At 37.9% G+C, this 26,312-nt stretch overlaps 5 protein-coding genes across 11 annotated transcripts; 2 read left to right on the forward strand and 3 right to left on the reverse strand.

Annotated features, from left to right (window-relative positions):
* Window positions 1-1,320: 1,320 nt before the first annotated feature.
* LOC147294691 (uncharacterized) lies at window positions 1,321-3,891 on the reverse strand. Of its 2 annotated transcripts, XM_086230616.1 has the most exons (2): window positions 3,359-3,891; window positions 1,321-1,682 (listed from the first exon to the last, which is right to left on the reverse strand). In XM_086230616.1, exons 1-2 carry the CDS (start codon window positions 3,561-3,563, stop codon window positions 1,450-1,452), a joined length of 438 nt encoding a protein of 145 aa, XP_086086742.1. In that variant the 5' UTR covers window positions 3,564-3,891; the 3' UTR covers window positions 1,321-1,449. The 2 variants fall into 2 exon arrangements, with proteins under 2 accessions (XP_086086742.1, XP_086086741.1); XM_086230615.1 differs by lacking the exon at window positions 3,359-3,891 and having other exon boundaries at window positions 1,321-1,799.
* A 2,837-nt stretch (window positions 3,892-6,728) lies between these two features.
* On the forward strand, window positions 6,729-12,617 carry LOC147294692 (Calmodulin-binding transcription activator protein with CG-1 and Ankyrin domain). 4 transcript variants are annotated; one of them, XM_086233276.1, is made up of 12 exons: window positions 6,729-7,051; window positions 7,528-7,653; window positions 7,770-7,885; window positions 8,179-8,267; window positions 8,543-8,588; window positions 8,949-9,665; window positions 9,901-9,991; window positions 10,086-10,297; window positions 10,449-11,122; window positions 11,304-11,874; window positions 12,080-12,373; window positions 12,475-12,617. In XM_086233276.1, exons 1-12 carry the CDS (start codon window positions 7,042-7,044, stop codon window positions 12,571-12,573), a joined length of 3,045 nt encoding a protein of 1,014 aa, XP_086089402.1. In that variant the 5' UTR covers window positions 6,729-7,041; the 3' UTR covers window positions 12,574-12,617. The 4 variants fall into 4 exon arrangements, with proteins under 4 accessions (XP_086089402.1, XP_086089403.1, XP_086089401.1 ...); XM_086233275.1 differs by lacking the exon at window positions 6,729-7,051 and having other exon boundaries at window positions 7,512-7,653; XM_086233277.1 differs by lacking the exons at window positions 8,179-8,267; window positions 8,543-8,588.
* Window positions 12,618-13,778: 1,161 nt separating this feature from the next.
* LOC147294693 (uncharacterized) lies at window positions 13,779-14,884 on the forward strand. Its single transcript, XM_086232839.1, has 2 exons — window positions 13,779-14,110; window positions 14,197-14,884. Exons 1-2 carry the CDS (start codon window positions 13,985-13,987, stop codon window positions 14,632-14,634), a joined length of 564 nt encoding a protein of 187 aa, XP_086088965.1. The 5' UTR covers window positions 13,779-13,984; the 3' UTR covers window positions 14,635-14,884.
* A 305-nt stretch (window positions 14,885-15,189) lies between these two features.
* On the reverse strand, window positions 15,190-17,645 carry NTF2A (nuclear transport factor 2A). Its single transcript, XM_086232840.1, has 2 exons — window positions 17,275-17,645; window positions 15,190-15,539 (listed from the first exon to the last, which is right to left on the reverse strand). The coding sequence occupies exons 1-2, from the start codon at window positions 17,569-17,571 to the stop codon at window positions 15,465-15,467; spliced, it is 372 nt and encodes a 123-aa protein (XP_086088966.1). The 5' UTR covers window positions 17,572-17,645; the 3' UTR covers window positions 15,190-15,464.
* Window positions 17,646-18,351: 706 nt separating this feature from the next.
* On the reverse strand, window positions 18,352-25,235 carry HK3 (histidine kinase 3). Of its 3 annotated transcripts, none has more exons than XM_086230429.1 (12): window positions 24,650-25,234; window positions 23,895-24,471; window positions 23,141-23,422; window positions 22,625-22,794; window positions 22,199-22,411; window positions 21,750-21,936; window positions 21,608-21,659; window positions 21,251-21,480; window positions 21,032-21,130; window positions 19,560-20,695; window positions 19,116-19,464; window positions 18,352-18,967 (listed from the first exon to the last, which is right to left on the reverse strand). In XM_086230429.1, exons 2-11 carry the CDS (start codon window positions 24,381-24,383, stop codon window positions 19,203-19,205), a joined length of 3,120 nt encoding a protein of 1,039 aa, XP_086086555.1. In that variant the 5' UTR covers window positions 24,384-24,471; window positions 24,650-25,234; the 3' UTR covers window positions 18,352-18,967; window positions 19,116-19,202. The 3 variants fall into 3 exon arrangements, with proteins under 3 accessions (XP_086086555.1, XP_086086554.1, XP_086086556.1); XM_086230428.1 differs by having other exon boundaries at window positions 24,590-25,234; XM_086230430.1 differs by having other exon boundaries at window positions 19,089-19,464; window positions 23,895-25,235.
* Window positions 25,236-26,312: the final 1,077 nt, after the last annotated feature.

A 26,312-nucleotide genomic window follows, 5' to 3' on the forward strand; every position in this document is an offset into this window, starting at 1 on the left:
TCTGCTTCTGCATTACCTCTGCCAATCTCTCTCTCAAACTCCCTCTCGCCGCCAAAAATAATACATTTTAACCCACAAATTTACCCAACAATAATGCAATTTAACTTGAGAGTAAAGTAAATTTAGGATTGTACTATGATACCAACGTCCTTATGATGCAGATGCTATTGTGACTGTTGGGTCGACGGGTTTACACATTTCCATTATAAATTTTGTAGCTATTCATTTTGTCCAAATGACATGCGAACAGATATACTATGGAAGCTTTATAAAAGTTCACATGCAAAATTGAAGAGTCAGAACCACGTTTACTAACATGAAATAAAAGATAAAAGAATCAGAAAGAGAATGAATGGGAGAGAGAAGAAATTGGAGTGGAGATAAGCTATTCTCATTAAGTTGTTTACTAACCATCTGGAATCAGAATGAAAATGAAGTTAGATTCTCACTCTCGTGTATACTAATAATCATGAATTGGAATCCAATCTAATTACTAAAATATCTCTGTACAAAATACACTATATTTTTTTAACTACTCACTTTAGGGTAATTTTGGTACGAAGCAATAACTTAGATAAAATAAAAGTCAATATCAAATTCTCCTAAGGAGTGTGATTTCTTAAAAAAAAAAAAGAATGTGATTACTAATTTCGGAGTGAATCTTACTTATTTTTTAAATTCCAAATATAATTAAACATAAGATTGGAACTAAAATAATTAAACATAGTCATAAAATTGGAAATAAAATGGGAATAACTCTTAATCATTCTTCTTATTTCATGTTAGTAAACGTGATAGTCTCTATCATATCAAAAACGTCTCTTGTCATACACGGTACTGAGTGTAGAATAAGGAAATTGTCAAACACGCAAATTACATCAAAGTATGCCAGGTGTGCTTATAAAGTTATAAACGAAAGATGGATTGTTCTGTGTCCATATCAAGTCTGAGTCTCATACATCAGCCTCAACCTGCCAGGGCTGTTACATTTAATTGGCTGCTTTACTTGGATTGGAACCACCCCATTGGCCATTGGCCATTGGTCAGTTCAGCTTGAAAATTGAAATACCAGGGAAAGAGGAAAAGAGTGCTTCCCATGTCATATATTTATTAAGGAAAAAAATTGAATATTTATGAAATTGATAAATTGAATAAAACACATTGATCACCATAATTTGATTCACTGTTTGAATATGTTTCGGTTGTAGGACTACAAGTCTACAACTCATTAATAAGTACATATTAATTGATGACAATTTAGACATTAATCCCACAAATGAAGAAAAATACATGATGATATATCCACCCAAAAGACTGATGATGGAGCTAGCTCACCATTTCTTGGTACATTAAAACTTGAATAATATCCAATCACTGCTGAAAACAAACAAACAGTCTAACCAAATGAATTATGGCAGTAGTAGTAATTTAAAGAATCAAAAGAAATGGTCATCCAGTGTAGATGTGAACACCAATAGCAATGAGGAAGATGGTGATGAGGCCAAAGAAGATGATGGTGTGGACAAGAATGGATAGGCCACTGGTGTGCATGTTCCCAAACTCCACCACTCTGCTCTTCCCTGGAAGTTGGAACAACAGCCCTGGACTTAACAGCACAAACAGCACCACTGCTATCACCACTGGCCCCCAATCCGCCATTCTTGTATTTCTTCTTTTAATCACTACTACTTAATTTGTGTGTCTGTGTGTGTGTGTGTGTGGCCTCACAATTCACAAAGGCCTAATTAAAAGCTGAGCAACAAGGGAATAACCAAAGAGTGATATCTGTGTGTTGGTAATTAAACTAAGGAAGTAACGAATATTCCAAGACAGAGTAGTGAGGGAGGAGTATCAGTGTACAAGAAGAAATCTTCATCTGGCAGCTCAGTTATTTATTATATACTATATAGTCATAGTCGGTGCCTTCTGGAGAATGCCAAAGACACATGGCAACCTGACAGCGCCATCTATAGTATACAAATTAATCTTTCTTAATTTTGTTTTATAATTCCTTCTTCTTCCCTCACAAGGCTCTTCGATCCGTTAACAAATTAACAACCATTCACATAAACATGTAGGCAATATGTTCATGTAGTTGGTTGTTTCCAAATACGTTTATCATAAGGCTAGATTTCTAAATTAATTAATATTTAAGCTCTAAGATAACCATGATATGTTCTACTAGTACTAACTCACCAACCGAAACACCTAGAAAGTAGTTTAATTAATTATAACATTACCTATATAGCTTAAATCTGAGCCTAATCATATGTAAACTACACCAACATCCATAACAAGTATATTTTAATGGACAGAGCGCCACAGTATATTCTAGTTTAATTGATATGATCACACCCTATAATTTTCAATTTGTTTCAATTTGGATCCTCAAGTTACAATTGAAACACCCTGCATTTTTCAGTTTATATTAGCTTGACCTCTCCATCGAATTCTATAACCTAATTGAACCCCAAGTGTTTGCATGTCTGATCTCCAGCATTTCAATTTCACCAGACAATGTTACCAATAATAAACTTTAGATGAGGTTGGGTGATATAGTTATCATCACCATTATTTTTAGATTGTCTGCAGACTCTGCACTCAACATGTTTTTTCAGTAAAACATTGATCCTTTTGAATTGTTAGTCTTGCAATGAATTACAGAGTGAGTAAGTGACCACAAACGATTCAAGTGAATAGAATAGGAAGTGACTTCATGAGAAAACAATGCCACTTGGATGGTTCTTCTCTAACTCTTTGAAGGATCAAATTTGGAGGTAATTGGTTTACTTCAATTATAATCACAATCATGATGCCAAGAACAGTTTATTTTTTTTGGAAATTAGGATACAATATTGTATGGACCACATCCACTCTGGTTTGAGGCTGCTTTGAGCTAAGCCAACCAGCAATGAAATAGGCACATCCAGTGATCCGAATCAAAACTACAACCAACCAAGATGTTACCACCACTTTAACTTCACAACCCAAAACAAGTATCAGTAATTTCATTCAGCAACGATATGTAGAACTTGGTGGTCACCAAAAAGCTTAATTCTTACTTATAAGTCCATGACCATAGTAATAAGCACAAACCAAATGCAGGAACAACAAATATAAACACAACTTGAATTAAATGAATCAAAGCCTTACTCAGATAGTATTACTTACTAAAGCAATCAGAACTGAAAAATACAACATTGCAATTGAGGACAAGTTACAACAATTGAAGCAAAACAGAATTATTTCCTAGAGGACTCTGTTTCTGACGAAACAAATTGGTCACACACACACACACACACACTTTTTCTTGTTTGTTTCATTTGTGAAACAATTGTGACCCTTTTTTTGGGTCAACCAATGTAGAAGTGAACCTTAATGGCCAACAAGAAGACGCAAATGAGAGCAAAGTAGAAAAGGGAGTGAACCATGATGGCTGCACCACTTGTGTGAAAGTTCCCAAACTCCACGCACCCATGCCTCCCTGGCAGCTGGAACAGTAGACCTGGTGACAACAGCACGAACAGCACCACTGCCACAAACACTGGGCCCCAGTCAGACATCCTTACTTAAACTCTGCGTTTTGTTGCACTTGGAACGTACTCTGAGTCTGAGCAAGCCTAACAAAACACAATGAGCTACACTTACAGAGCTAGCTAGGAATTAATGGTAGGATTGGGGTTAATCTAAGGTCTTTATATATCAATATATGTACAGAGAAGACTTGGATGGGAAGGAAACACTGAAATAAGTTAGAGGATAAAGAGAGAAGTGAATGTGGGGCGGAGGGTTAGGAAAACAAGTCACTTGGATTCAGTCCCGCCGTTCCATTATTTTGTATTTTCTACTACTACTCTCTGTGTTTCTTCTCTTCTGCCATGTGACAACTAAGACACAACCAAGCTTACTTGCTTCTTATGTTTCCTTGTCAGCCATTAATACTGCTGGCCCATCACAACTAATGCAAGGGACCCTCTTCTTTCTTTTTATTTGTTTTTGGTGAATTGGGCTTGGTTTAGACATGTTATTGGGCCGACCCACATTGAGTCCCCTTCCCCTTTTATTGGTTTTGTTTCTTTCTTCAGGGGATGAGGAAGAAACAAAACTAGAAAAGGGTCTGCTTCATGTATATATATGAGGATGAAATTAAGGGGACTATGTCATTTGTACCACATGACGTGGCTTTCTAGCCATTCTTACTAGAAAGAGAGAGGAAGATATCAAGAATGGTTAGGAAGCCATATCATGTGGTATAATGACATAGTCCCCTAACATTACCCATATATATATATATATAGAAGAATTTACTTATTCCCTCATGTAATAGCACATGGTATCTCCACTCTTTCTCATTGGTTTTCTTTCTTCTCTTACTCTCTTTCTACTAATTTGATGTTAACAGTTGAGTATAAGTTACAGAGTTGAACTAACTTCATCAATGCTGACAAGACCTTTTCAAGAAAGGGTACTAGAGCAGACAAATAGATAAATCTCATCAATCTGTGCTGAAAAAATATCTCAAATTAAATAGAATGAGTCAATGACTAACCAGTTGAGCATATATACAATTTTATAACGCAAATGTGTAAACAACAAAAAGCTACTTCAACACTAACTTATAATATATTATGTATATATATTAGTGTGCCAATAGTTTCTATTCGTTGTGGACACCAGTTTCTGATCATAATCATGTGATCATACATATTTTTAATAGCTAATGCATGTCAAAATCGCAGCAGACCAACCGGTACATGTTTGAAAGTTATAGTTCTATGCTGATTGAACGGTTAGTTTATCATGTCCAAATAACCAGAGCTGGCAGTTGTGATCTCTATTTGGTACTCGATCTAAGATAATGATACTTCTATTTTATGCATATATGACTACAACCACTATAATGTTAATTCTTTTTTGTTTTCCCGTACATGAAGATTAATTTGACTCTATGTATGATTATATATGTTCCCTATTTTAATCTCATCCATCTCTTATATATAAAGCTGTAGTTTGAGTTAAATCTTATGAGTGTGTATTCAATATTTATTAAGGGTTTTTTTCCTCCCTCTTGAAGAAGCTTTAACCCATATAATCAATGTTTTGTACATGGTTGTTGGAGGTTTAAATATATATACAGGTGAAAGTACATATAGTTATCACTGTTTTTTGGGCCGCACCCTATAGCCATCACTTATTGACCTGCATACTTGTCAAGCATAAATAAAATGTGAAATTAATCCAAACTCATCATCTGCTTTATGAAGTTATCTCTATTCTCTATAGTAAAAAAAAAAAGGCTTATTCATACCATTGCCCCCTGTAAGATACACTTTTTTTCATTTTGCCTCCTGAAACTTAAATCCTCTCAGTTTGCCACCTGAACTTCAAACAGTTGTTGCAAAAAACCCTATGTCGTCAACTCTGTCAATTTTTTCGTTAAAAAAGATGACGTGACACCTATATGGCATAGGTGGGACCCTTTTCTAGTTATGTAACATCCATACAGACACTAAAAATTATAAAAAATTGACATTAAGCTCGAAATTTGCAACGTCCCCTACTCATATAATCATATTTTTTATAATTTTTAGTGTCTGCATGGATGTTACATAACTAGAAAAGGGTTCCACCCATGTCATATAGGTGCCACATCAGCTTTTTTAACAGAAAAATTGACAGAGTTGACGGTATAGGGTTTTTTGCAACAATTGTTTGAAGTTCAGGTGGCAAACTGAGAGAATTTAAGTTTCAGGGGGCAAAGTGAAAAAAAGTGTATCTTACAGGGAGCAATGGTATGAATAAGCCAAAAAAAAAAAATGTTAAGATCCTAGCAGCCTCCTGTAGTCTAGTCCTCTTCACATGTGATGTACACCTGTACATATTCCCAGCCACAACACTTGCGCTGTTAAGACAGGTCCTTTGTGTATTGTACGTGCAGAGTTGTTGTCGTTTTGATGAAAACGCAATGCCACAGCCAGAGGCCCCAGTGGCCCAGTGGGTCAGTCCTCCTCTCCCTTTCTCAGCCAACATCCAAAAGCACACAAAACATTTTAGAAGCCACTGAGCTTACCCACCTCACAATTTCATCCCAATCCTCTCTTTCCTGTAATATACAAATACAATCCAATCCCACTTTTAATTTGAGTCCAATTTCAGGGAAACAAGGCAGCCTCTCATTTGTCCTCACAAGTCACAACCCAACTTGAGCTTTTCTTCAGTACATTATCCACCACCTCTTTTTTTTTTTTTCTCTCTCTCTCTCTCACTCACTCTGTGGGTATGCAATGTGATCATTCACAATATCACCATCTGTGGGGAACACCCTATGCCAACACAACACGGCACCTTTCCCACGTTCCCCTATTTACAAATTAAACAGATATCTAGCTCCGCTGAAAGCTGCTGCCACCTTTCTTCGTATTTAGTTCTAAAATGACTAAAATACCCTTTTGACAGTAGCTACGTTGTCTCTACCAACCCGTTTGTTCCCCTGCTTCACCCTCTACACGTCTTCTTCATATATCACCGTTGGATGTAATCATATAAAATCATGAACCGTACAACGCCAAATTTCTAACTCTTGAAGCGACGAATGGTTTTCCGTCAGCCAATGATCTTTTGCCACGTCACGAAACGCGAAGCTTCCTAGATACTGTGCGTAGCAGAGGATATTCGCTCCGCTTTCTTTTCTCCCAAAGCTTGGTCCTCTCCTAGTCCTGGTCGTTATTAAATAATACTTCCTCTCGGTCGCGCTGTCTCTGTCGGTTATTTTCCCTTCAAACCCGAAGAAGCTCAGAGGTCCAGCCGTACAGTAGGTGAAGGAGGGTTTCATTTCGGTGTGATCCGGTCAACCGAGAGTTTCGGATTCTCTGGCTAAGTCCGACCCGATTCCGTCCGGCTCCGAACCTCAACTCCTTACCTTGGCTTCCTGTAGATTTAAGTGAAGCGTCATCCACGTACGCCTCCCGGTTCAAATGTGAACAAGTCAAACGCTTTCTCTGCAGTTCGTCCAGTTTTGATTTTTTCGGCAACTGAAATACGATGCAATCAGGTAGGGCCGCAAGCTTGTTCACTAGTTTAAAGAATAAAAAAATATATTTTTACTAGTTTTCTTGGCTGAATTTGAGTATGAAAAATGTACTCTTTGTATAAGTAGATTTGGAATTTTCTGAACCCTTTTATGCTTGTTTGGTGGATAATCAGGGTGTTTGGGCCTGTTGACAGGTTGATTAAAGTTTGTTTATGCACCAAAATTTGTAATTAGATTAATGCTAGTTTACAACCATCCATACGGTTACATTGTAAATGTAATTCGGCTGCTTTTTATTTATCTTGTAGTTAATCTGTTTTAACCCATTAATTTTTAAGTTTTTCCTGCTAAAAATCATTTCATTATAATCTTAAATTGGGGTTTTAAAATGCCAGTGCAACATTGTAATCACAGTGTTTCTAAATCATGGTTGGTCCATGGCCATATTAAGTTGTCAATTGGAAACTGTTTGACATGTGTTATGTATATGATCTCAGGATATAATATTAATGATCTACTTCGAGAGGCTCAAACCCGTTGGTTGAAGCCTGCGGAAGTGCTCTTCATATTACAGAATCATGAGAAGTACAAGCTCACCCAAGAGCCCCCTCAGCAGCCTACTAGTAAGTTTCCTATTCTTTTATTGTATTGGGAAGGCTTATCGATATCCCCATCCTCATTTTTGCATCGACTACATATGGTTTGATTTGTCCTTACTGTTTACTGGATTTTGCAACAGGTGGATCTTTATTTCTTTTTAACAAGAGGGTCCTTCGGTTCTTCCGTAGAGACGGACACCGTTGGCGTAAAAAGAAGGACGGAAGAACTGTTGGTGAAGCACATGAACGACTTAAGGTTTGTTAAAGTAGTCTAATTCAGTTACACCGAATGCTTTCTTTTGTGGAAAGGTCTGTCCTTCATAACACGGAACAAGAAGTTTTTTTTTTTTTTTTTTTGTCTTCCGCTTATGAAGTGAGGAATGAATCTGTTAAAAGGTTTAGTGGGTCAGTGGAATAGTCTTCTATTCTGCAAAAATTCCTGCTTTATTTTGCTCTGTTTATGTTTTTGTACTAAGCCAATGTGGTTTGTACCGTGGTCAATATAGTTCTATATTTCAGTTGAGTGATGATTTTCATATGCATGATTAGGTTGGAAATGTTGAAGCTTTAAATTGTTATTATGCACATGGAGAGGACAACCCAAATTTTCAGAGACGTAGCTATTGGATGCTGGATTCGTGAGTATGCTTGTAACTATTGTAGAGTCCAAATCCTTGTGTAGCTAAGTTTTCTGCTAAACGGTCTGCTTTTTGCATAATTATTCATAATTTCATACAAATGATTTAGTATATATCTAGATTTCCTTGACATAAAAGGAGAAGTATATTTTATCATAAGATACCACAGACTCCATACTGTTTCTGTCCATTTATATTCTTATTTGGTGGCTTTAGCATATGGTATGAATAACTCATGACTTGAAGAGATTTTCACAAGTTATTTCTTTTGGCAGGGCTTATGAGCACATTGTTCTTGTGCATTATAGAGAAATTAGTGAGGTAAGTCTTCACTACCTGATTGTGAAGGAGGCATATCTCACATAATTTGCTTTTCAATTTTGTTAACAAAGATGTGTGCATATGGCTTACACTGGTCCCCTACATATTCCCATTAAAGAAACATGATTCTTTTTTCTTTTTTTGCCCCCTGAACTTTCCACCAGCTTGAGGACATTTTTTCAATACTGCAAGTCACTCGATCGCTTATAAATGATCAACCATAATTTTTAGATGCAATTTTAAATTGTACAATATTTTCGCCACTTCTTTGCGTTACTGTTATTTTGTAATGAAATAGCAGCCAGTGATCTGTGGCTTGATCTTTAAATTGAAATCACTTCTTTCATTAATGCATTTCAGGGAAAGCTCAGTACTGGATCTTTTGCACAATCACCAGTATCAGCTTCTTCCTTCAGCCAGAGTCCAATCTCTTATACTACTCAAAATCCAGGCTCTAACTCTATGATTAGTGATTTATGTGAACCTTACCAGAATTTATCCAGTCCAGGTTCTGTAGAAGTTAGTTCAGATATAGTCATCAAGAAAAATGGAAGGGATAACCTAGACAAGTTACATGGATCAGGGGAGTTAGATAGTTCAACTAAGATTGACGTTAGTCAAGCTTTGCAACAACTCGAGGAGCAGTTAATCTTTGGAAGGGATAACCTAGACAAGTTACCTGGAACAGGGGAGTTAGATAGTTCAACTAACATTGACGTTAGTCAAGCTTTGCGACGACTTGAGGAACAGTTAAGTTTGAATGAGGACAGCTTCAAGGAATTGGTTGATGATAATCCAAATGGTTCAGATATCCCGGAATACCATAGTGATATCTCCAATCCGGATCAGTTTACTGCCTTCCATGGACCAGAATATATTGTACATGATCAGTTCTTTAGTGGAGATGCTCAGATGCAAGGTAACACAGACAATAGTGGTGAACATCAACAATTTATTGATCATGGATATGAAGATGGAAACAAAGAATCTGTATCTTGGAAAAATGTTCTGGATTCATGTAAGAATTCATCAGTTGAAGAACCCCAGGAGAACTGTTTATATATATCGGACAGAAATGTGAGTTTTACTAAGAGTTTCATGATATTCTATTTTCACATTTTTGTCCTCTTCTATTACCTGATATATTCTGGAAAGTGTAAATGGCTTTTGGCCACTTAAATCTTTTACATTTTTTATGTATGGCCTGGTGCCATGTGTCTGAGATGGCAATAACCTCTTTATGTTATTTGTTAAATAATCCTTTTAACTTCAATGGAACCATCAACTCATCTTTTCTCCCCAATTGCTACAGGAAAACCTACCATCTTCTTCGAGGAGTGGAATAACTGAAGGGCAGGAACACTGTCAGTGGCTAAACTCTGATGGAAATAATGTTAAAAACTGTATGATTTCCTTCATTCATGTTGAAAAATAGTTTAACACTGTTTTTAGCACATATTGAATATTTTCACTCTGACAAGCTTCACATGTTTCCAGCTTATTTGTCGCTACCTCAAGAGGTTGAAAGTTTCAAGCTTTCTCCATATTCTTCTACGATAGGAGCACATTCAGACTACTACTCATTATTGTTTGGGCAAGGCAAGATTGGATCTCTTGATTCAGAAATCAGTTTGACTGTTGCACAAGAGCAAAAATTTACAATTCAGGAAATATCTCCAGAATGGGGTTTTGCCACTGAGGCTACAAAGGTATGTTTCTTATCATACTATGTCTGGTAATGCTTCTTAAAATTACCGTTTGGCCGAGATGGAAGCAATGCTCCCAGGGTGCTCCCCTTGCTTGTTTTAACAAGTGTGCTATTTTCTGGAACAAACTTATAACCCAAGTTTCTCAATGCAGGTAATCGTTATTGGATCTTTTCTGTGTGATCCATCAGAATCTGCTTGGGCATGTATGTTTGGTGACGTTGAAGTTCCTGCTCAGATAGTTCAGGAAGGTGTAATCCGTTGTGAAGCTCCTCCTCACCTTCCCGGGAACGTGACTATCTGCATCACCTCAGGAAATCGGGAGTCTTGCAGTGAAGTCAGGGAGTTCGAGTATCGAGTTAAGAGCAGTAGCTATACTCACAATAATTCACCTCCAACAGAAGCTACTAAGAGTGCAAAAGAGCTGTTATTACTTGTCAGATTCGTTCAAATGCTCTTGACCGATTCATCAATGCAGAAAACAGACAGTGTTGAATCTGAGATCTTGAGGAAATTAAAAGCTGACGATGATTCATGGGGCAGTATCATAGAGGCTCTACTAGTTGGCAGTGGAAGTTCATCTAGTACCATAAATTGGCTTCTGGAAGAGCTTCTAAAAGACAAGTTACAGCAATGGCTTTCTTCCAGATCCCATGGACTTGACCAAACAGGCTGTTCCTTGTCCAAGAAAGAGCAAGGGATTATACACATGGTTGCTGGGTTGGGCTTTGAGTGGGCCTTAAACCCAATACTCAATTGTGGAGTCAATATAAATTTTCGTGACATTAATGGATGGACTGCTCTACATTGGGCTGCGCGTTTTGGAAGGTAATAGAACTTTTCTTTTTTCTTTGGGTTGCTCCTTGTCCAAGAAAGAGCATGGGGCGGCAATACACATGGGTTGTTGGGGTGTTTAGTGAATATGTTTAATTTACCTGACATAGCATGTAAAACAATGAAAAGGGATTACAGCTCTCAAATACTTATTGAATGTTGTCATTTTTAATAGGGAAAAGATGGTTGCTGTACTTGTAGCTTCTGGCGCATCAGCTGGAGCCGTGACAGATCCCAGCTCCCAAGATCCAATAGGCAAAACTCCAGCATCTATTGCAGCCACCAGTGGGCATAAGGGACTTGCAGGTTATCTTTCAGAGGTGGCACTAACTAGCCATCTGTCATCCCTTACGTTGGAAGAAAGTGAGCTTTCCAAAGGCTCTGCTGAGGTTGAAGCTGAAATAACTGTAAATAGCATCTCAAAGAGCTTCGAGGCCAATGAGGATCAGGTCTCACTTAAGAACACCTTGGCTGCAGTCCGGAATGTAGCTCAGGCTGCAGCACGCATACAATCTGCTTTCCGGGCACATTCTTTCAGAAGACGGCAACATAGAGAAGCTGCTATTAGTGTAGATGATTATGGAATCAATTCAGATGACATCCAAGGGCTTTCAGCCATGTCAAAGCTAGCCTTTCGTAACCCACGTGATTACAATTCAGCTGCAGTATCTATCCAGAAGAAATATCGAGGCTGGAAAGGCCGTAAGGATTTCCTGGCGTTCCGCCAGAAAGTTGTGAAGATACAGGTAACTCATTTTCTAACAGAACAATTACATTAGACCATTCCTGCACCACATTTTGAAATTGGAATTTTCTACGTGCTTTAGCATTAACAATTTAACATATGCAATGCTCATACAATTCTTGCATATTTTAATACATGCATATAAATTCAAAATGTTGAAACTATTCTAATTAGTAAATTGAATTTCTACTTTTCTTTTCTGGCAGGCGTATGTGAGAGGTTATCAGGTTAGGAAGCACTACAAGGTAATCTGTTGGGCAGTTGGAATTCTGGACAAAGTTGTACTAAGGTGGCGAAGGAAAGGAGTTGGTTTGCGTGGTTTTCGGCAGGAGACAGAGCCCACCGAAGAAAGTGAAGACGAAGATATCCTCAAGGTGTTCCGCAAACAGAAAGTCGATGTAGCCATTGATGAGGCTGTCTCAAGGGTGCTGTCCATGGTTGATTCTCCAGAGGCGCGTCAGCAATATCATCGCATACTGGAGAGGTACCATCAAGCTAAGGTAAGCAACAAGAAGCCACAAATTTTTGATGAAAGAATACTCCATAAGGAGGCGCTTGGGTTTAACTAATGTGAAGAATATTTTTTAAATTTTGCTTGCAGGCTGAACTGGGTGGCACTAGTGGTGAAGCAGAAGTAGCAAATTCCCTTGGTGATGTCTCCAATATAGAAGACACTGATATGTATCAATTTCCGTTGTAGCAACACATAATCATTCTAACTTATGTTCTGTTTGGTTGACCAAATTTTTTCTAATCACTTGGTAGATGTTTTGTGGGTTCAGTTTGTACATAATGGTTTGCCTTGGGCCATGTAAAGAAGGGACGTTGATTGATGAGCACTGATGGGTGAGCCTATGATCCATTGGGTATTTGGGGCTAGTTATTGGGTCATGGCCTTAGTTTTGGTCTGTTAGTTTTGAGCTGCATAGCTATATGTAAATAATGAGTCTTCTAGGGGTATAGTAGTTGCTGTTGCCACCTATGCTCTAGAGTATTCCATTTGCTAGTCTTATCGGACAGCTGTCCTTTCTTTTCTTTATCTATATAGTATAGAGTCCCCCATTGTAAGGACTTATGCAATATTACAATGAGAATTATCTTAGTGGCTGATGACCAGTAAATCATCTTTCTATTCTTCTATATTATTTATCTTTATTTGAGTGCTGTACCCATCAATCCATCATGCACATGCTTTATATGTCGTGCTGTAAATGGTTCCTGTTCTTGCTATGAGTGGCATTTTCATCGTTTGTTGATTAGGCCTACAATTGCCATTGACCTCGGAGAGAAATAAGCTCCCCTCCCTAGCTAAACTTAGGCCTGCAATCATTAACTATTGAATTGATATCAATTTATTATTGATCAAAGTAAATAATGAGTGGAGTATATGAATTTGGTTGGTGTATGAGTAGCGCTGACATGGGTGTACTAGATGTAAATTGTGCAGAGAAATGTAGAATGTGCAGAGAAATGTAGAAGAATTAATTTCACTTACACCTCTTAAAGTTTATCGTTTTTTTATATATATCTTTTGAGGTTTTAAAAATTACACATATATCTTTCGAGATTTTAAAATTATTACATATAAACCTCCTACAAGAGAAAAAATAAATAAACAAAAAGAAAATATTTATATTGATGTTAGACCTTATACCTTAAGTAATTTTATAAGGTCATTTAATCTTTTAACATGTATTTTTTCATAATTTTTCATTACTTTTTGTCTCATTATAGAGGATTATATTTAACAATTTTAAAGCCTCAAGAAGAAGTGTATGTGTAATTTTTAAAACTTCGGGGAGTGTACATCAAAAGTCCATAAACCTTATAGACTGTAAGTAAGTGTAATTAACTCAATGTAAAATAAAACAAACCATGAGTGGAGGGGTGAGCGGTGAGTGGTGTCTGCATCATTTCCCGTTAGCCGCTCATATAACGAAACGAAAAGGCCAATTCGTGTACGCCACGACCGGTGCAAGTGCCACGTGTCTTGCGACGATGGCATGAGAGAGAAGGGTCGGTACATAGATGGTAGAGTAGTAGAATCTGGAATGGAAATGAAGGTTTCAGTTTGTTTGACCGACTTGTTCATCGACTCTTCTCTCTGAGCCATGGATTCGAAAGATGAGAATGTGGAGCTGATTAACGAGGCAATCAAGAGGCTCTTGGAGGAGAGGAAACACAGCTTTGACGATAAGGACGACGACCAGCTCCTCCTCTCCCGATTGCTCTCTCAGGTTAATCATCGATCTCAACTCCTAATTGCTTTCCTACAAGCTTTATTTGCAATCTAATTCTAAATCAGAGTAATTTGTATTGACAGTTGGAGACATTAAAAGGCAAACCCGAAGCTTTGGCCAAGGTGGGGGAGGAAGTAACCTCCGCCTCTGCAGATGGTGAATTGGAGGAGCCCAAAAAGAAAGCAGATGGTGAAACTGATACAGAGGAGATAGTGAAAGAACTTCAGAGGGTAAAGAAACAGAACACCATCACCCACTGGCTTCTTTCCATCATGATTGTGCTCACTGTTGCTTGGCAAGCCTCTGAGGTCACCATGTTTTTGAAACTTAGACATGGCTTCATCCACCCTTTTAAATGCGTTGGAGATATGGTCTCTGGGATGTTGGGAGGCCCAGATCTGAATGGCCAGGACCCAGAAGAAAAACAAAAAACTCAATCCTCTTCTTCACTCCCTTGTCTCAAAATCCAAGACCTCCCCAACGTCGAATTACCAGAGAGTTTGACTGGTGCAAAGCATTGACACCATCTTTACTGTCTGTCTGTTTTTGTTTGTTTTGTTGTTCAAGGCAAGAGAGTGGATTCTTCTGTTGTTCAAGTTTTGATTTGCTGTTTTAAGTTTCAAGAATAGGACTATAGGAGTGAAGCTTATATTTATAGACTTGGATAAATCATGGGATTCTTCATGAAGAAACTCCCTTCTACTAAGGAGGAACTTTACTAGATTGTTGGTGTAGTGTGAAAAATGCTAAAATTCTTATTCAAGTTGTTTTTGAACCGTTCCAGTGGTTGAATTAAATACAAATTTGAAAGACATGGCACAGTATCTCTATTCTATACTTGGGAATTAGTAGTACCATGCAGCAACCCCACGGGTCTTTCCAATTAGAAATTTTATTGAAAGAAGATGTGAATGTGTGGATGAAAATAAGTGGCAATAAAAGCTCTTTCAATTATGGTGCCACAATCACCCTTCAATTCATCTCTTATGATCCCAAATCCAAATAAGAAGGAATCACCAACCCTACACATTTCAGCAAAATGCAAAACCTTACAAAGATCACATTGGCAAGAGTAATTGGACCAAGGAAACATCTTTAGTCTTCATGACCTCCAATACAGTATTCATTTAGACATTTACCCAACAAAGCAAAATATCATCAATTCCAACCAATAACAACCATAAAATCTCTGAATTTTGGACACAGAAAAGGCACAATGAAACACTAAGCATGACCAACCAAAAGAAAGTTCCCACTTCCAATATTTGAGATGTCTAAAACTAAACACTGATAAGCAAAGGGGGCGCACATTGTCCCACCCTCTGTTGATTGTGAGTGATCAATCTTGTCTTCATGCATAGTTCAACCGGAAAATGTCATTCAACACGTAAAAGCTTCCCTGTGGAGTAGGTATCAAATGGAACATCTGAAAGCAAAAACCATATAAAGAAATTTGATTAGGTAAAAGGAAACAGAATGATACAAAAACTACAATTTATAAGAGGATGAAGAAAATATCAAGATGCTCGAAATCCAACATAAATGGTCGATCACATAAATTTATTTCGACAAACAAGAGAGACCAGCATTTCGTGTCTAAGAATGAGTAGGAATCCTAGTGGATTAAAAAAGTGCACTGCTACCATACGTGTCTATCTCATCACATGACCAGACACGTGGTGAGAGAGGCAGACACAATATCCGGGAGGGAGGGAGATTTAATGTTGGACTTTTGTTGCAGTGCATCATTTATGATAGCCAATCATAAGTAAAAGTATCCGAAGTCACATGCCAAAGAAAAAGGTAATCCAATATCCCTATATTACTGACAAAGCAATTAAAGTTAAGGAGAGAGAAAGGACATAAAGAATTCAAAATCTGAGCAATAATTAACAATCAAAATGCATAACAAAAATGAAGGTCTTACTATTATGTAAAATTAGAAACTGAGGAATTTTGTGGATTTATTTGCCAACTTACATAATTTAGGCCCCAAACAAATGAAACTACTGTTTAGTCCAAAATAAGAATTCAGTAGCTTATGCCTTCACAACAATACAGAGAAAACAGTACTTTTATGATGACATTTCATACATCTTCACACCAGAAATGGATATCTAGTTAATAACTATATAAGGTAATTAAATCCAATTAGTAATTCAATCTTCTCTTGATGCATACAGCCAGAAAGAAACACCAACCACACACTGAAATTGAGCATAAAACGCCCAATATTGACAAATGTGAACATAGAGGATAGTTCACCTAAATGACAAAATATGAGGGTGTCATGAGCACTTCCTGCATTAGTGGTTGGATCAAGTCTTAACAATTTAAAATGTAATTAATTTCTAGGGTTAAAAGAAATCCAACGGTTGAAAGGTATTGGGCGCTTAGTGGTGGTCAAAGCTTGGCGCTCTCACAGCGTGGCACTCTAAGAGTGTGGCGCTCACGCAACATGGCTCAAGTGTGGCGCTAGCTCAATGTGGCTCAAAGTGTGGCGCTCGCCCAACATGTGGTGCTCATGGGAGAAGAACCATGTGAAAATAAATCAAACCCAATAAAAGAAACAAAATTATAAACATGCAAAACTACACCACTATCCTTCTCCGTTAGTTATTAGCATGGTATGCAGAACAATGCTACCTACAACCTACAAAGTCGAGATTCGGAATGGAAAAGCTGCATATGCAGCCACAGATGAATCTGACTGAAATTACAATTCCAAACAAGCACAAAATAAAAAGCATAGATCCAACCATAAGGCCCACAAAATCAAACCACATACAAGAAAACACCTCATGAATCTAACAAAGACCAGTCAATCAAATTATGGCAATTCACTATTGGATTTGCACACTCAATTTTCAAGCAGATCCAGGACTAAACTTCGATCATAGAGGCCAAAACCCCTCCATTCGTAACCTGAAAAATTCAATTTTCTACTCCTACCAACACCACACACACAATGACAGAAACAATAAAAATCGTCACAACATCAAAGATCACAGACCGATCAGCAACAGATCAACCAAAGAGAGTCACATCGAAAACATAAAACCCTAAGAATACGAGGAAGATAACCTAAAAGATCGAAAAATATAACAGTCGAAAGATGAAATCGAGAAGAGTATGGAGTATGGAGTATAGAGTAAATGGACCTGGCTGAACTTGAGCGCGTGCTGTTCACCGGCGAGCTGGAGATTGCCGCTGACGAAGACGAGCATGCCGCCGGCGGGGCCAGAGGGCTGGCAATCAACGGTGGTGATGCTGTGCTGGCACTGCTGGAAGGGGAGGCTGGTGAGCTTGGCCACGATGTTCTGCGAGCCTTGGATCTTCTGGCCTTCGAAGGTCAACATGGAGCCGTCCTGGTACAGATTAGCTAAGGCCGCGCGGTTCGCGTCGAACAAAGTGTAGTAGTGCTCCACGAAGGCCTTCGCCACCGAGTCTGGATCCATCTCCGCCGCACCTGATCGCCGCTCCGCTTTGAGACTCGCTCTCAGAAATCAGAATAAGAGACGCACACGGAGAGTCTACACACTCGGACTAAGAGACGAGACCCTTTATATATTTACTTATTTATTTATATAATTTTATTTTTTATACATATCCAACCAATATTAGGCTATTAGCTCAATCTTGCGTGGCTACAACGCCATTTTTTTTTTTTTCAATAATATGTTAAAGCATTCATATATATTATTTTATAATTTTTTTGACAACCATATGTTGTATTAATTATTATACAGTGGAATAAACATTTTATTTCTCCGTAAAAAAAAAAAATGGGTTTCTCTAATTATAAAGTCATTGTTTTTAACATTCAAATCTGGAGAGAAATTCTTTCCACTCTGTTACAAAATGTATCAAGAAAAATAAGAAAAATGAAATATTTCAAGTTCGTAAATGTTTTTAAATAAGTATGGAGACATGGAGTGCAAGAAGACAAAGCGGGAATGTGAATAACATTTGGTTGAAAAAAATGAAATTAAAGACTAAGGTGGTTGCACCTTTTGCTCTATATTAGTTTTCTTCTTTTTAAAGAAAAACCCGGAATTCAGTGGCTAGCCAGAATGGCCTCTATGGAAGCCAGCGGCTGGTGAATTTGTTGATCATGTGCTGTAGATCACAATGTTTACATTTCCCCAAATATCCAATAAAAGAATTTCACACTAACCCCTTGGTGATTAGTAATTTGCATATAAGAAGAAGTTATGATGGTTCTTAGAATTTACAAATCAGCCTGAGAATCATGAGATTCACAAATTATCAACATTGTATAGTAACATCCATTCTACATTGAATCAAACTTTACATCAAATCTAAGTTAAATCAAACTCTTGGAATTGTTGAGGAGGCTGGCAACCAAAATGAATAAGAAAAGGCTGATTACAAATCTTTATTGACTTTGTAATATACATGATGAATTTCACCTGCTTCTTCCCAGTAAAGCTACAATTCCTTCTTACTGCAAAATCAATCTCTATGATACAGTGATACTGAGAAAAAGGTGACATATCTTCAATGATTGCAACTTTTATTATTACATTGGGATGGGAATGCAAACCCAGTGCTTCATTGTCATGATACACACAAGGGCATTGTATTTCTCTCACCTTCAAGCACTGATTCAGGATTTCAAGTCCTCAGCTGCCTTGAAGAGCTCTTTACTTTAACTTAAAATTCCAGGTCACCAACTTCAGTGAGAGGCTTGGAGATGGATCTACTATACAAGGAAAACTGAACCAGCTTTGATGTCTGGCTCAGAAAATAAAATAAAAGAAAAAAAGTACAGAAACTCAAATCCCAAGCAGGGCTCCTATATACACTCTCTGTGACAAAAGAAATGTTCTCCTGAAAAAAGTCAACCAATGGGTAGTGTTTTGTCAGTTCTTGACAGCACTCAAAATGCTTTCATAAAATTTCTCAATTCTCTTCTAATTTTTCATAATGAAAAAAGTATAAGAAACACTACCTAAGTCTTTGTCAATAAAGAACTTACTGCTGGGAAACTCTGAATCCATTTAAACAGTCCTGGAGAAGGGGTGCTGTACTTGTGCCATCAGCAAGTCATCAATTTAAGTCCTCTCTATAAATTCGCATTTGTAGATTGGAAAAAACGTGAAACTTCCCGATAAAGCTGTTCAGCTTCAAATGGTTTGGAAACATATCCATCCATTCCACACTTTGTGCATTCCTCATGGGTGGCCTGAATTACATCTGCAGTCATGGCCAGAATGGGTATATGCCATGTTGAAATATTTTCATAATCTTCCCCAGAAACTTCACCATGTTGAATACTGTTGTTGACATGGCATTCCATGTCACGTATTCGCCTTGTAGCTTCAAACCTGTGGGGGAAAGAAATAGAAGTTATAGATGTATTGAGCAGATTGACCCATGATAACTTTAATGGAATAAATTACCAAACAGGTGCACCACGTACCCATCCATTTCAGGCATCTGAATATCCATAAAGCAGGCATCAAAATGGTGGGGTGGATTAAGCAGTGAGATTGCCTTCCTACCACTGTCTGCACAGACCACGTCAGCCCCATACTTTTTCAAAGCACCAGCAGCTACTCTGAGGTTCACATTATTATCATCTATAATAAGAATTTTTCTCCCCAGTAGAAGATTGCGGAGAGACAAATTTGGGAGCTCCCCACTGCGGGGATTACCCTTGTTACCAACTCCCATGGCTCTTTGTAGTGAGGCAGCAAGCATACTTGCCCTGAGAGGCTTCATGATGACACTTAGAGCATACAAACCTGAAGTTGCAGAATGTGTTCTGCAAGAGCTAACAGAATTAGCAAGAAGGAACAGTTTCGGAGGAACCTGGCAATCAATTTTCCTTAAATTATTGAAAAAGAGAGCTGAACTGCCCAAATCTTTATCCCAAACCTCCTGTTCAACAAGGACCATATTGATAGTTGTATTCCCACAGCTTACGCTAGACAAACCCTGATTCAAATCAGAAACTACTTCAACACGAATTCCAAGCCTTTGGATATGATATCTTGACACCCTGGCCCTGACAGGTCTATGGTCCACAAGTAATGCCGTCATGCCATGAAATTCTGACGATGCAGCATTTGATTGGCTGTTGATTTGCTGGATTTTAAACTCATTTGGATTGGAGCAGTCATTGGCAAAAACAGCAGTAAATGTAAATGTGGAACCAATCTTTGGAATGCTCACAAAACCAATTTCCCCTTTCATGAGACCAACCAAACACTTGCTTATGCTTAGCCCAATTCCTGTGCCTCCATGTGTCCTTGAGATGGATGGTCCGACCTGCATAAAAGGAGTGAAAACACGAGATTGGGCTTCTAGAGGGATTCCTACTCCTGTGTCCTCAACAGACACAATAAGATTGATGAGGTCAGATGACGAAGAAAGGGAAGTTGCAGATCCTTCTTGACCGAAAGCTCTAAATCCTCCCCAGCTGCGGCGTCTATCTGCAACAGGGAAGCCACTCAAAGTGTTCTTTAATGATGACGATTCGGTCTCAACACATATTGAACTGGTCAGCTCCTCCACAAGATGAACAGTGACAAAGATGTGTCCTTTTTCTGTGAACTGGAAATTCAACAATCAATTTCAGTGCTATTTATGCAGGATGCAAACACAATCCATTTGAGTTGAACATAACATTTCTGGTATTTATCCAAGTCTAAAATACAGTATTCCAAGACCACAAATCACAAGAAGATATCCAGGGCAAGTCAAATCTATTAATGCATTCATTTTCATCATTTTACTCTTTTTCCACAACATAGAAGGGAAAATTTCACCACAAGACTCATTATTTAAATATATTTTTAGCCAAAAAGAAGATTATCTTTTGAAGTCCTCCATCATTTTCCACTATGTTTAACTAGACTTGAGAACCCATGGTACCCACTGGACACTTACTTTAATTGAGTTTCCCATGAGATTGGTGATAATTTGCCGAAACCTTCCAGGATCACCAATAAGCATTTCAGGAACCTGATCTGAGATGTATACTGCCAACTGCTCTCTCCACAAATTTGATCATGCAAATCCCAGAAATTCAGTTATTAGACAATGAATATTTTGCGTAGCAAACCACATTTAAAAAGGCAGAAGATTGATGGTGGCAACATCTTTTACCTCTACTCCTTTTTCTTGAGACTTTCCAGAAAAGAGTGACAAAACATCATCCAGAATTGCTCGCAGATCAAAACGTACTGCCTCGAGCTCCAGCTTACCAGATTCAATCTTTGCCTGATCCAAAACCTCATTTATAAGCGAGACTAGAGCTTTTCCACTAGCCTGGGCAGTTCTGACATAATCTTGTTGAGTCACATCCAGGTCCGTGTCCATAAGCATGTGCAACATTCCTGAAAAAGGAACAGAATCATCAAGGTTCACCAAGCTTTCTTTTGGCATGTACTTTTGTTCTAAATATTTGGAAATGCAGGGGAAATGACTTAAAAAAAAAAAATGGGGGAAGTCTCCAAAACTCACCTAGGACACCATTCATTGGGGTTCTGATCTCATGGGAAACAGTTGCGAGGAACTACAGAGGGTTAAGATCTGATTAGGCACAAGCATAGTAGAATACTAATCAAATTTATAACTGCATTAACTAACTAAAATCATGAAGTACCTGAGATTTGGCAACATCAGCTGCCTCAGCCTGTTTCTTGAGCTCCATCATCTTATGGAAATCATCCTCAACTTTGGCAATCCTATTTACAGTTGCATGAAATATATAACCAACTAGCAATGCGATCACGAGGATCCCAATTGAAGTTGTAATGGCTAACCATGGCCATGGTGGCTTATGTTTGAACCTGCGTAAAGAAGGAACTTGGCTTCTGAATACAGTTTTGCAAGTCTAGATGTCTGGGTGTCTCAGAAATAGTGCAACCACATTAAGTGATAAGGAGGCAGAACAGTCTTACAACTAGACCAACTAACACTTACTCTAACCCTCATGAACATGATGATATAGCCTTTACATTTCTGGTGTCACACTTTTACTAGAGAACCAAGAGGGGCTTATTGCATGGAAGCTCAACCCCAAAAGTATTAAGCATAAGACTTATTGATTACCTGCAGCGCATCTCATGCTTCCTCAAGGGATCTCCAAAATTTAAGGTGCTAATATGCTGCAATCCATCGTCTGAAACATTTGAACCATACATGCTGATTGGATGTGAGTGATTGGTAGTGTCATACACATTCACAAGGATGGTTTGCTTGCTTGCAAGTTGTTGAAGTAACTTCTCCACAAGTGACTCAATATGAAAGACTCCACCAAGATACCTGGTTGGTAGAAACAACAGTATTAAGGAAGCTTCTTCTGAATTATAAACAGGAATATTCTATATTTCCTAGCATGCAATAACAAGCCTCTGTTTGCAGACAATGTTTCAAGGTCTTTCCAATAACACAAGGGACTGTGAATACCTATTTATCTATGGAAAGTTGCAACCTAAACTTTTATTTATAACATGTTTTTGCTCAAAGAAAGCATACCCATCAGTAGCTTGAATTCTTTCAATTGGAGTTGCATTTGAGTGTAGATCTCTCTTGTAGACAGCAAACGTCAATATTACTCCAAGGCGGTTTGTTTTAAGCAACCGAAAAGGAGCAGTTAGAACCCCCTTTCCTGATTCTCTTGCACGCAACACATTTTCTCGATCTTCCTGTTGAAACACAAATGAGTGAAACTTCATGATTGAGCATGAAATTGACTTTTTCCTATATAGCTGCCAGACAATATTTGAAATTGTTGAAGAACTTTCTGATTTGTAAACAATGAGTTGAAATTTTAACTCAATTTTGTCAGGCTGTTAGAAAAGATATAGAGGTATTGTCATCCAAGTTTTGGATAGATCACCCCTACAAAACAATCAAAATTCTTGGAAATCTATTAGATGGCATATTGTTTTAATTAAGATGGTACAATTTTCAGACGGATCTACCAATTTAGTTGAGAAATGAATTATGACAGGTTGACAATGAAAACACAGAATTTTAAAAAGGAAATACCTTCCCCGTCAGCATATCAAAAGAAATGATGTGCGAAACAGTATCCTGCGCAAAAATGACAGGAGCATATTCTTCCTGAACTGGGGATGGCTCCAGGGCTTCTGGGGCATAGTCATTCTTATGAACTTGGTTTTGTTCGAGGGTATCCATTCTCTTGATAGTCCAGCCCTGCTGCTTCTCGAATTGTTCCTTCTCTGAGTGGAGAACCCTTACAGCATATGCCACGCCACTCGTAAGGGGTCTCTCAAAAGCAGTTCTTTCAGTGTACCTCGCAAAAGTTTTCTATAGGTTGAGAAAGTTAGGATGTCGTTCTGTTGACTAGATGCTAGTTATCATAGGTAAAGAAAACTCAGATCTGGTGCTGAATTAAGCTAAATATATCAAATTAACATTTGGATGAGAAACTCCCATTAAATACTTCAAATTTAACATCTTCGAGTAAGTCCTCACATGACAAAAATGCATCAACCAAGGCAATTATGTAACAAAGTAGTTAAAATAACAGACAGGTACAGACAGGTACTTAGTTTAGCACCCTCAATTAATTGCAATTGGAGTGAACATGAAGCTCAAGTCTAGTAGTTAATCAAGCTATATACATAAAAACTACCATTCTTGGCTGAGCACCAATGACAAAACAAGCTCACAGAAAGCAGTTAAGCACTGACAGGTGGATGAATAATGAATTCCACCAGATTTGGAATCCTAAATTTGCTCAGAGATGAAAGATGATCTAGAAAGCTTATCTGGTTACCTGGTCAATAGCAGATGGATTCTTGCCATGGTGGAAGGTTGAGATCAGAATGGACATGGCCTGAATATGGTTCATACTCACGTTAAACTGATCCTGCAACATCCTTGCCCTCTCATCACACATACTTGCAAGGGTCTCTTTCCTCTTCTCACTAGCTTGTGAGCTCATGTACCAGAAGATCCATAGGCTCCCTATAGTCCAACCAACTACCCATGAAACCAAAAACCTTTTCCACCATGTTTTGCTGACTTTCTTAGACCCAATATACTGGTAGTAATGATGACGGATCTTACTAGTATTCATTGGGATCTTCTCCCACCATTTGAGGCACAACTTGCCACCATCACCAAGCAAACCAGTACTCTTGGTGTCCATAATTCCACCATTAAGGTACCAGTTCATGGAAATCACAGATACAATCCAGCAACATAGCATCCAAAGTAGATGCCCCACCTTTAACCCAAAGCCAAATACATGAAGAAGACTCATCCACAGCAGTAACCAAGGCAAGTTAACTAGTAACAGTGCCAAGATGAAAGATGAAGTGGGACTGACTTCTTGTTGATTCCAGGTGGAACTGTGGAAGTGAAATGAGAGAGAGAGAGAGAGACCCGCTATCAAATCTACAGGAACTGTCTAGCTAAAACCAACATTAAAAAGAAAAATCCAAACTTGTTTTAAACAAAACTACCGACCTTCAATTCAATACAACCAGGAAGATTCGAAAGGATGTGTGGATGTGGGAAGATGCTTACCTTATCCACCCAAATAAGTGAACTATAGTTAGAGAGTACAATACAAGACCCCAAAATTAAGAGAAACATGAGAAATTTATAGCACTCTTCACAAGAAGAACCAAAGAATCCCAAGATTCTGGTTTCTAATTCCAAGAAGAATTGGATTATATCCTCTTAGCTACCAACCAAAGCTCAAAACAAGCAATGGGGACAAACTAACAAACAATGGCAACAAAGATTCGAAATTTAGTTATCAAATCAGAAACCCAGCTCCCCAACAAGAATCTGACAGGAAATCTAGCTTCTAAGTGTCCTTAAATTCCTGAAATCAAACAAGAACAAGTTCAAGTATGTGGGTGTTGTTAAGGTTTGACTATTGAGTAAACCAAGCTGTAGAGATCTATGCAGAGAAGCAACAACACTAAGGAATAAAGATGATAGTGGGAATAGTTTTGGGAGCAAAAGAAGCTAACAAGTGTGGATTCATGGACATTTAAGAATGAAGAATCTGTAAAAGAAAAATGAGAAGAAGAAGAATATGGTGGTAGAAATGTCTGCTAGCACAGGCCATTATCTCTATCCAAAACATCCACCCAGGAGAAAAAAAACAACTTAAAAGAAAAACAAAACCAAGTAAAACTAAAAACAAATATATAGTTATTTAAATATTTGGAAAATTAAGGGCAGTAAAGGTATACCGTATACACTCCCACTCAGCAGAAAATAGAAATCACTGCTTTTTCCAACTTTTCCTTGGTGTTTCACATCCCCATCCATCCAATGCCCAGTAGACAAATTCTACACGCTAAGTCGCCAAGTCGTTAACTCCTATAGTGTGACTGTGTTTGTATGGCTGTAATTTTCTTTGACAAAAGTACCCTTGCATGCAAAACTAAATTTCATTGCCTTGGGTCCTTTCTACCAAAATGGCATTAGATACCCCGTACTTTTCCACAATTGCCAATAGAGGATCAATAGTCAAAAGAGTAGGTAAAGAGAGAAGGCCCCAATGATAGGAACCTCCGGAGGTGCCATTCTGGCATTATATGCTCTCTCCCTCTCCCCTGTTTTGTTCTGGAATCTAAACCTAATACTGTTTGGTTGCAGGCTCACTGTTTTTCTTATTCTCTCTATGGGATTTAAGATTGGGCTGATAGGTACATCTAGTTTTATGATGGATCGGATTTTTTTGCCATGCTTACTGTCACTTGTTTTCATCTTAATCATGTATTATATTTTTTAAGGCAATAATGTATAGATATAATTTCGCACACATCTAAAAAGATATTATGAATTTATTTCCTTTATTATGAACACGTTTTTATGTTTATAATGCATAAGTAGGATTACAAATTAAGTAAAAACAAGTACAAGATCCAAATCTATATAAAATATATAAAGTTGCCAACTTACCATTGGTTATGATTAGAAAGTAATCCTCAGTTAATAAGTTCATTTCATATTATATACTGTCATTTAAACACACAAAACAAGTGCAGAATATGTATCAACCCATCACTATTAATGTGATGCCTCATCTCAAAAGAATCAAACTCAAGAGGGTTGAAACTTGAAAGTAAAGCTAATAAGTTAAAAAACAAATGTTAAAAATAAAGTTAGATGAACCCCACCAATGATAAGAGTTTTGTTAGTACAGATGTAGTTCTAACCAATCCCCCTA

Source organism: Dryas octopetala, chromosome 2, assembly GCF_963921425.1.
Source record: "Dryas octopetala chromosome 2, drDryOcto1.1, whole genome shotgun sequence".
NCBI classification, from domain to species: Eukaryota; Viridiplantae; Streptophyta; class Magnoliopsida; order Rosales; family Rosaceae; genus Dryas; species Dryas octopetala.

Bases quoted from the DNA above. Each gene is read 5' to 3' on its own strand.
- LOC147294691 (XM_086230616.1), bottom strand. From the start codon at position 3,563: ATGTCTGACTGGGGCCCAGTGTTTGTGGCAGTGGTGCTGTTCGTGCTG. The intron at 1,683-3,358 runs GTTGACCCAAAA...ATTAAGTAGTAG, and splicing joins TAAGGTTCACTTCTACATTG to TGATTAAAAGAAGAAATACA.
- LOC147294692 (XM_086233275.1), top strand. From the start codon at position 7,512: ATGTATATGATCTCAGGATATAATATTAATGATCTACTTCGAGAGGCT. The intron at 11,875-12,079 runs GTAACTCATTTT...CTTTTCTGGCAG, and splicing joins AGAAAGTTGTGAAGATACAG to GCGTATGTGAGAGGTTATCA. The intron at 12,374-12,474 runs GTAAGCAACAAG...TTTTGCTTGCAG, and splicing joins AGAGGTACCATCAAGCTAAG to GCTGAACTGGGTGGCACTAG.
- LOC147294693 (XM_086232839.1), top strand. From the start codon at position 13,985: ATGGATTCGAAAGATGAGAATGTGGAGCTGATTAACGAGGCAATCAAG. The intron at 14,111-14,196 runs GTTAATCATCGA...TTGTATTGACAG, and splicing joins TCTCCCGATTGCTCTCTCAG to TTGGAGACATTAAAAGGCAA.
- NTF2A (XM_086232840.1), bottom strand. From the start codon at position 17,571: ATGGATCCAGACTCGGTGGCGAAGGCCTTCGTGGAGCACTACTACACT. The intron at 15,540-17,274 runs GTCCATTTACTC...TTTTGCTTTCAG, and splicing joins ACGCGCTCAAGTTCAGCCAG to ATGTTCCATTTGATACCTAC.
- HK3 (XM_086230430.1), bottom strand. From the start codon at position 24,383: ATGAGTCTTCTTCATGTATTTGGCTTTGGGTTAAAGGTGGGGCATCTA. The intron at 23,423-23,894 runs GTAACCAGATAA...CTCAACCTATAG, and splicing joins ATCCATCTGCTATTGACCAG to AAAACTTTTGCGAGGTACAC. The intron at 21,481-21,607 runs GTGAGTTTTGGA...TTCCTTTTTCAG, and splicing joins CCCAATGAATGGTGTCCTAG to GAATGTTGCACATGCTTATG.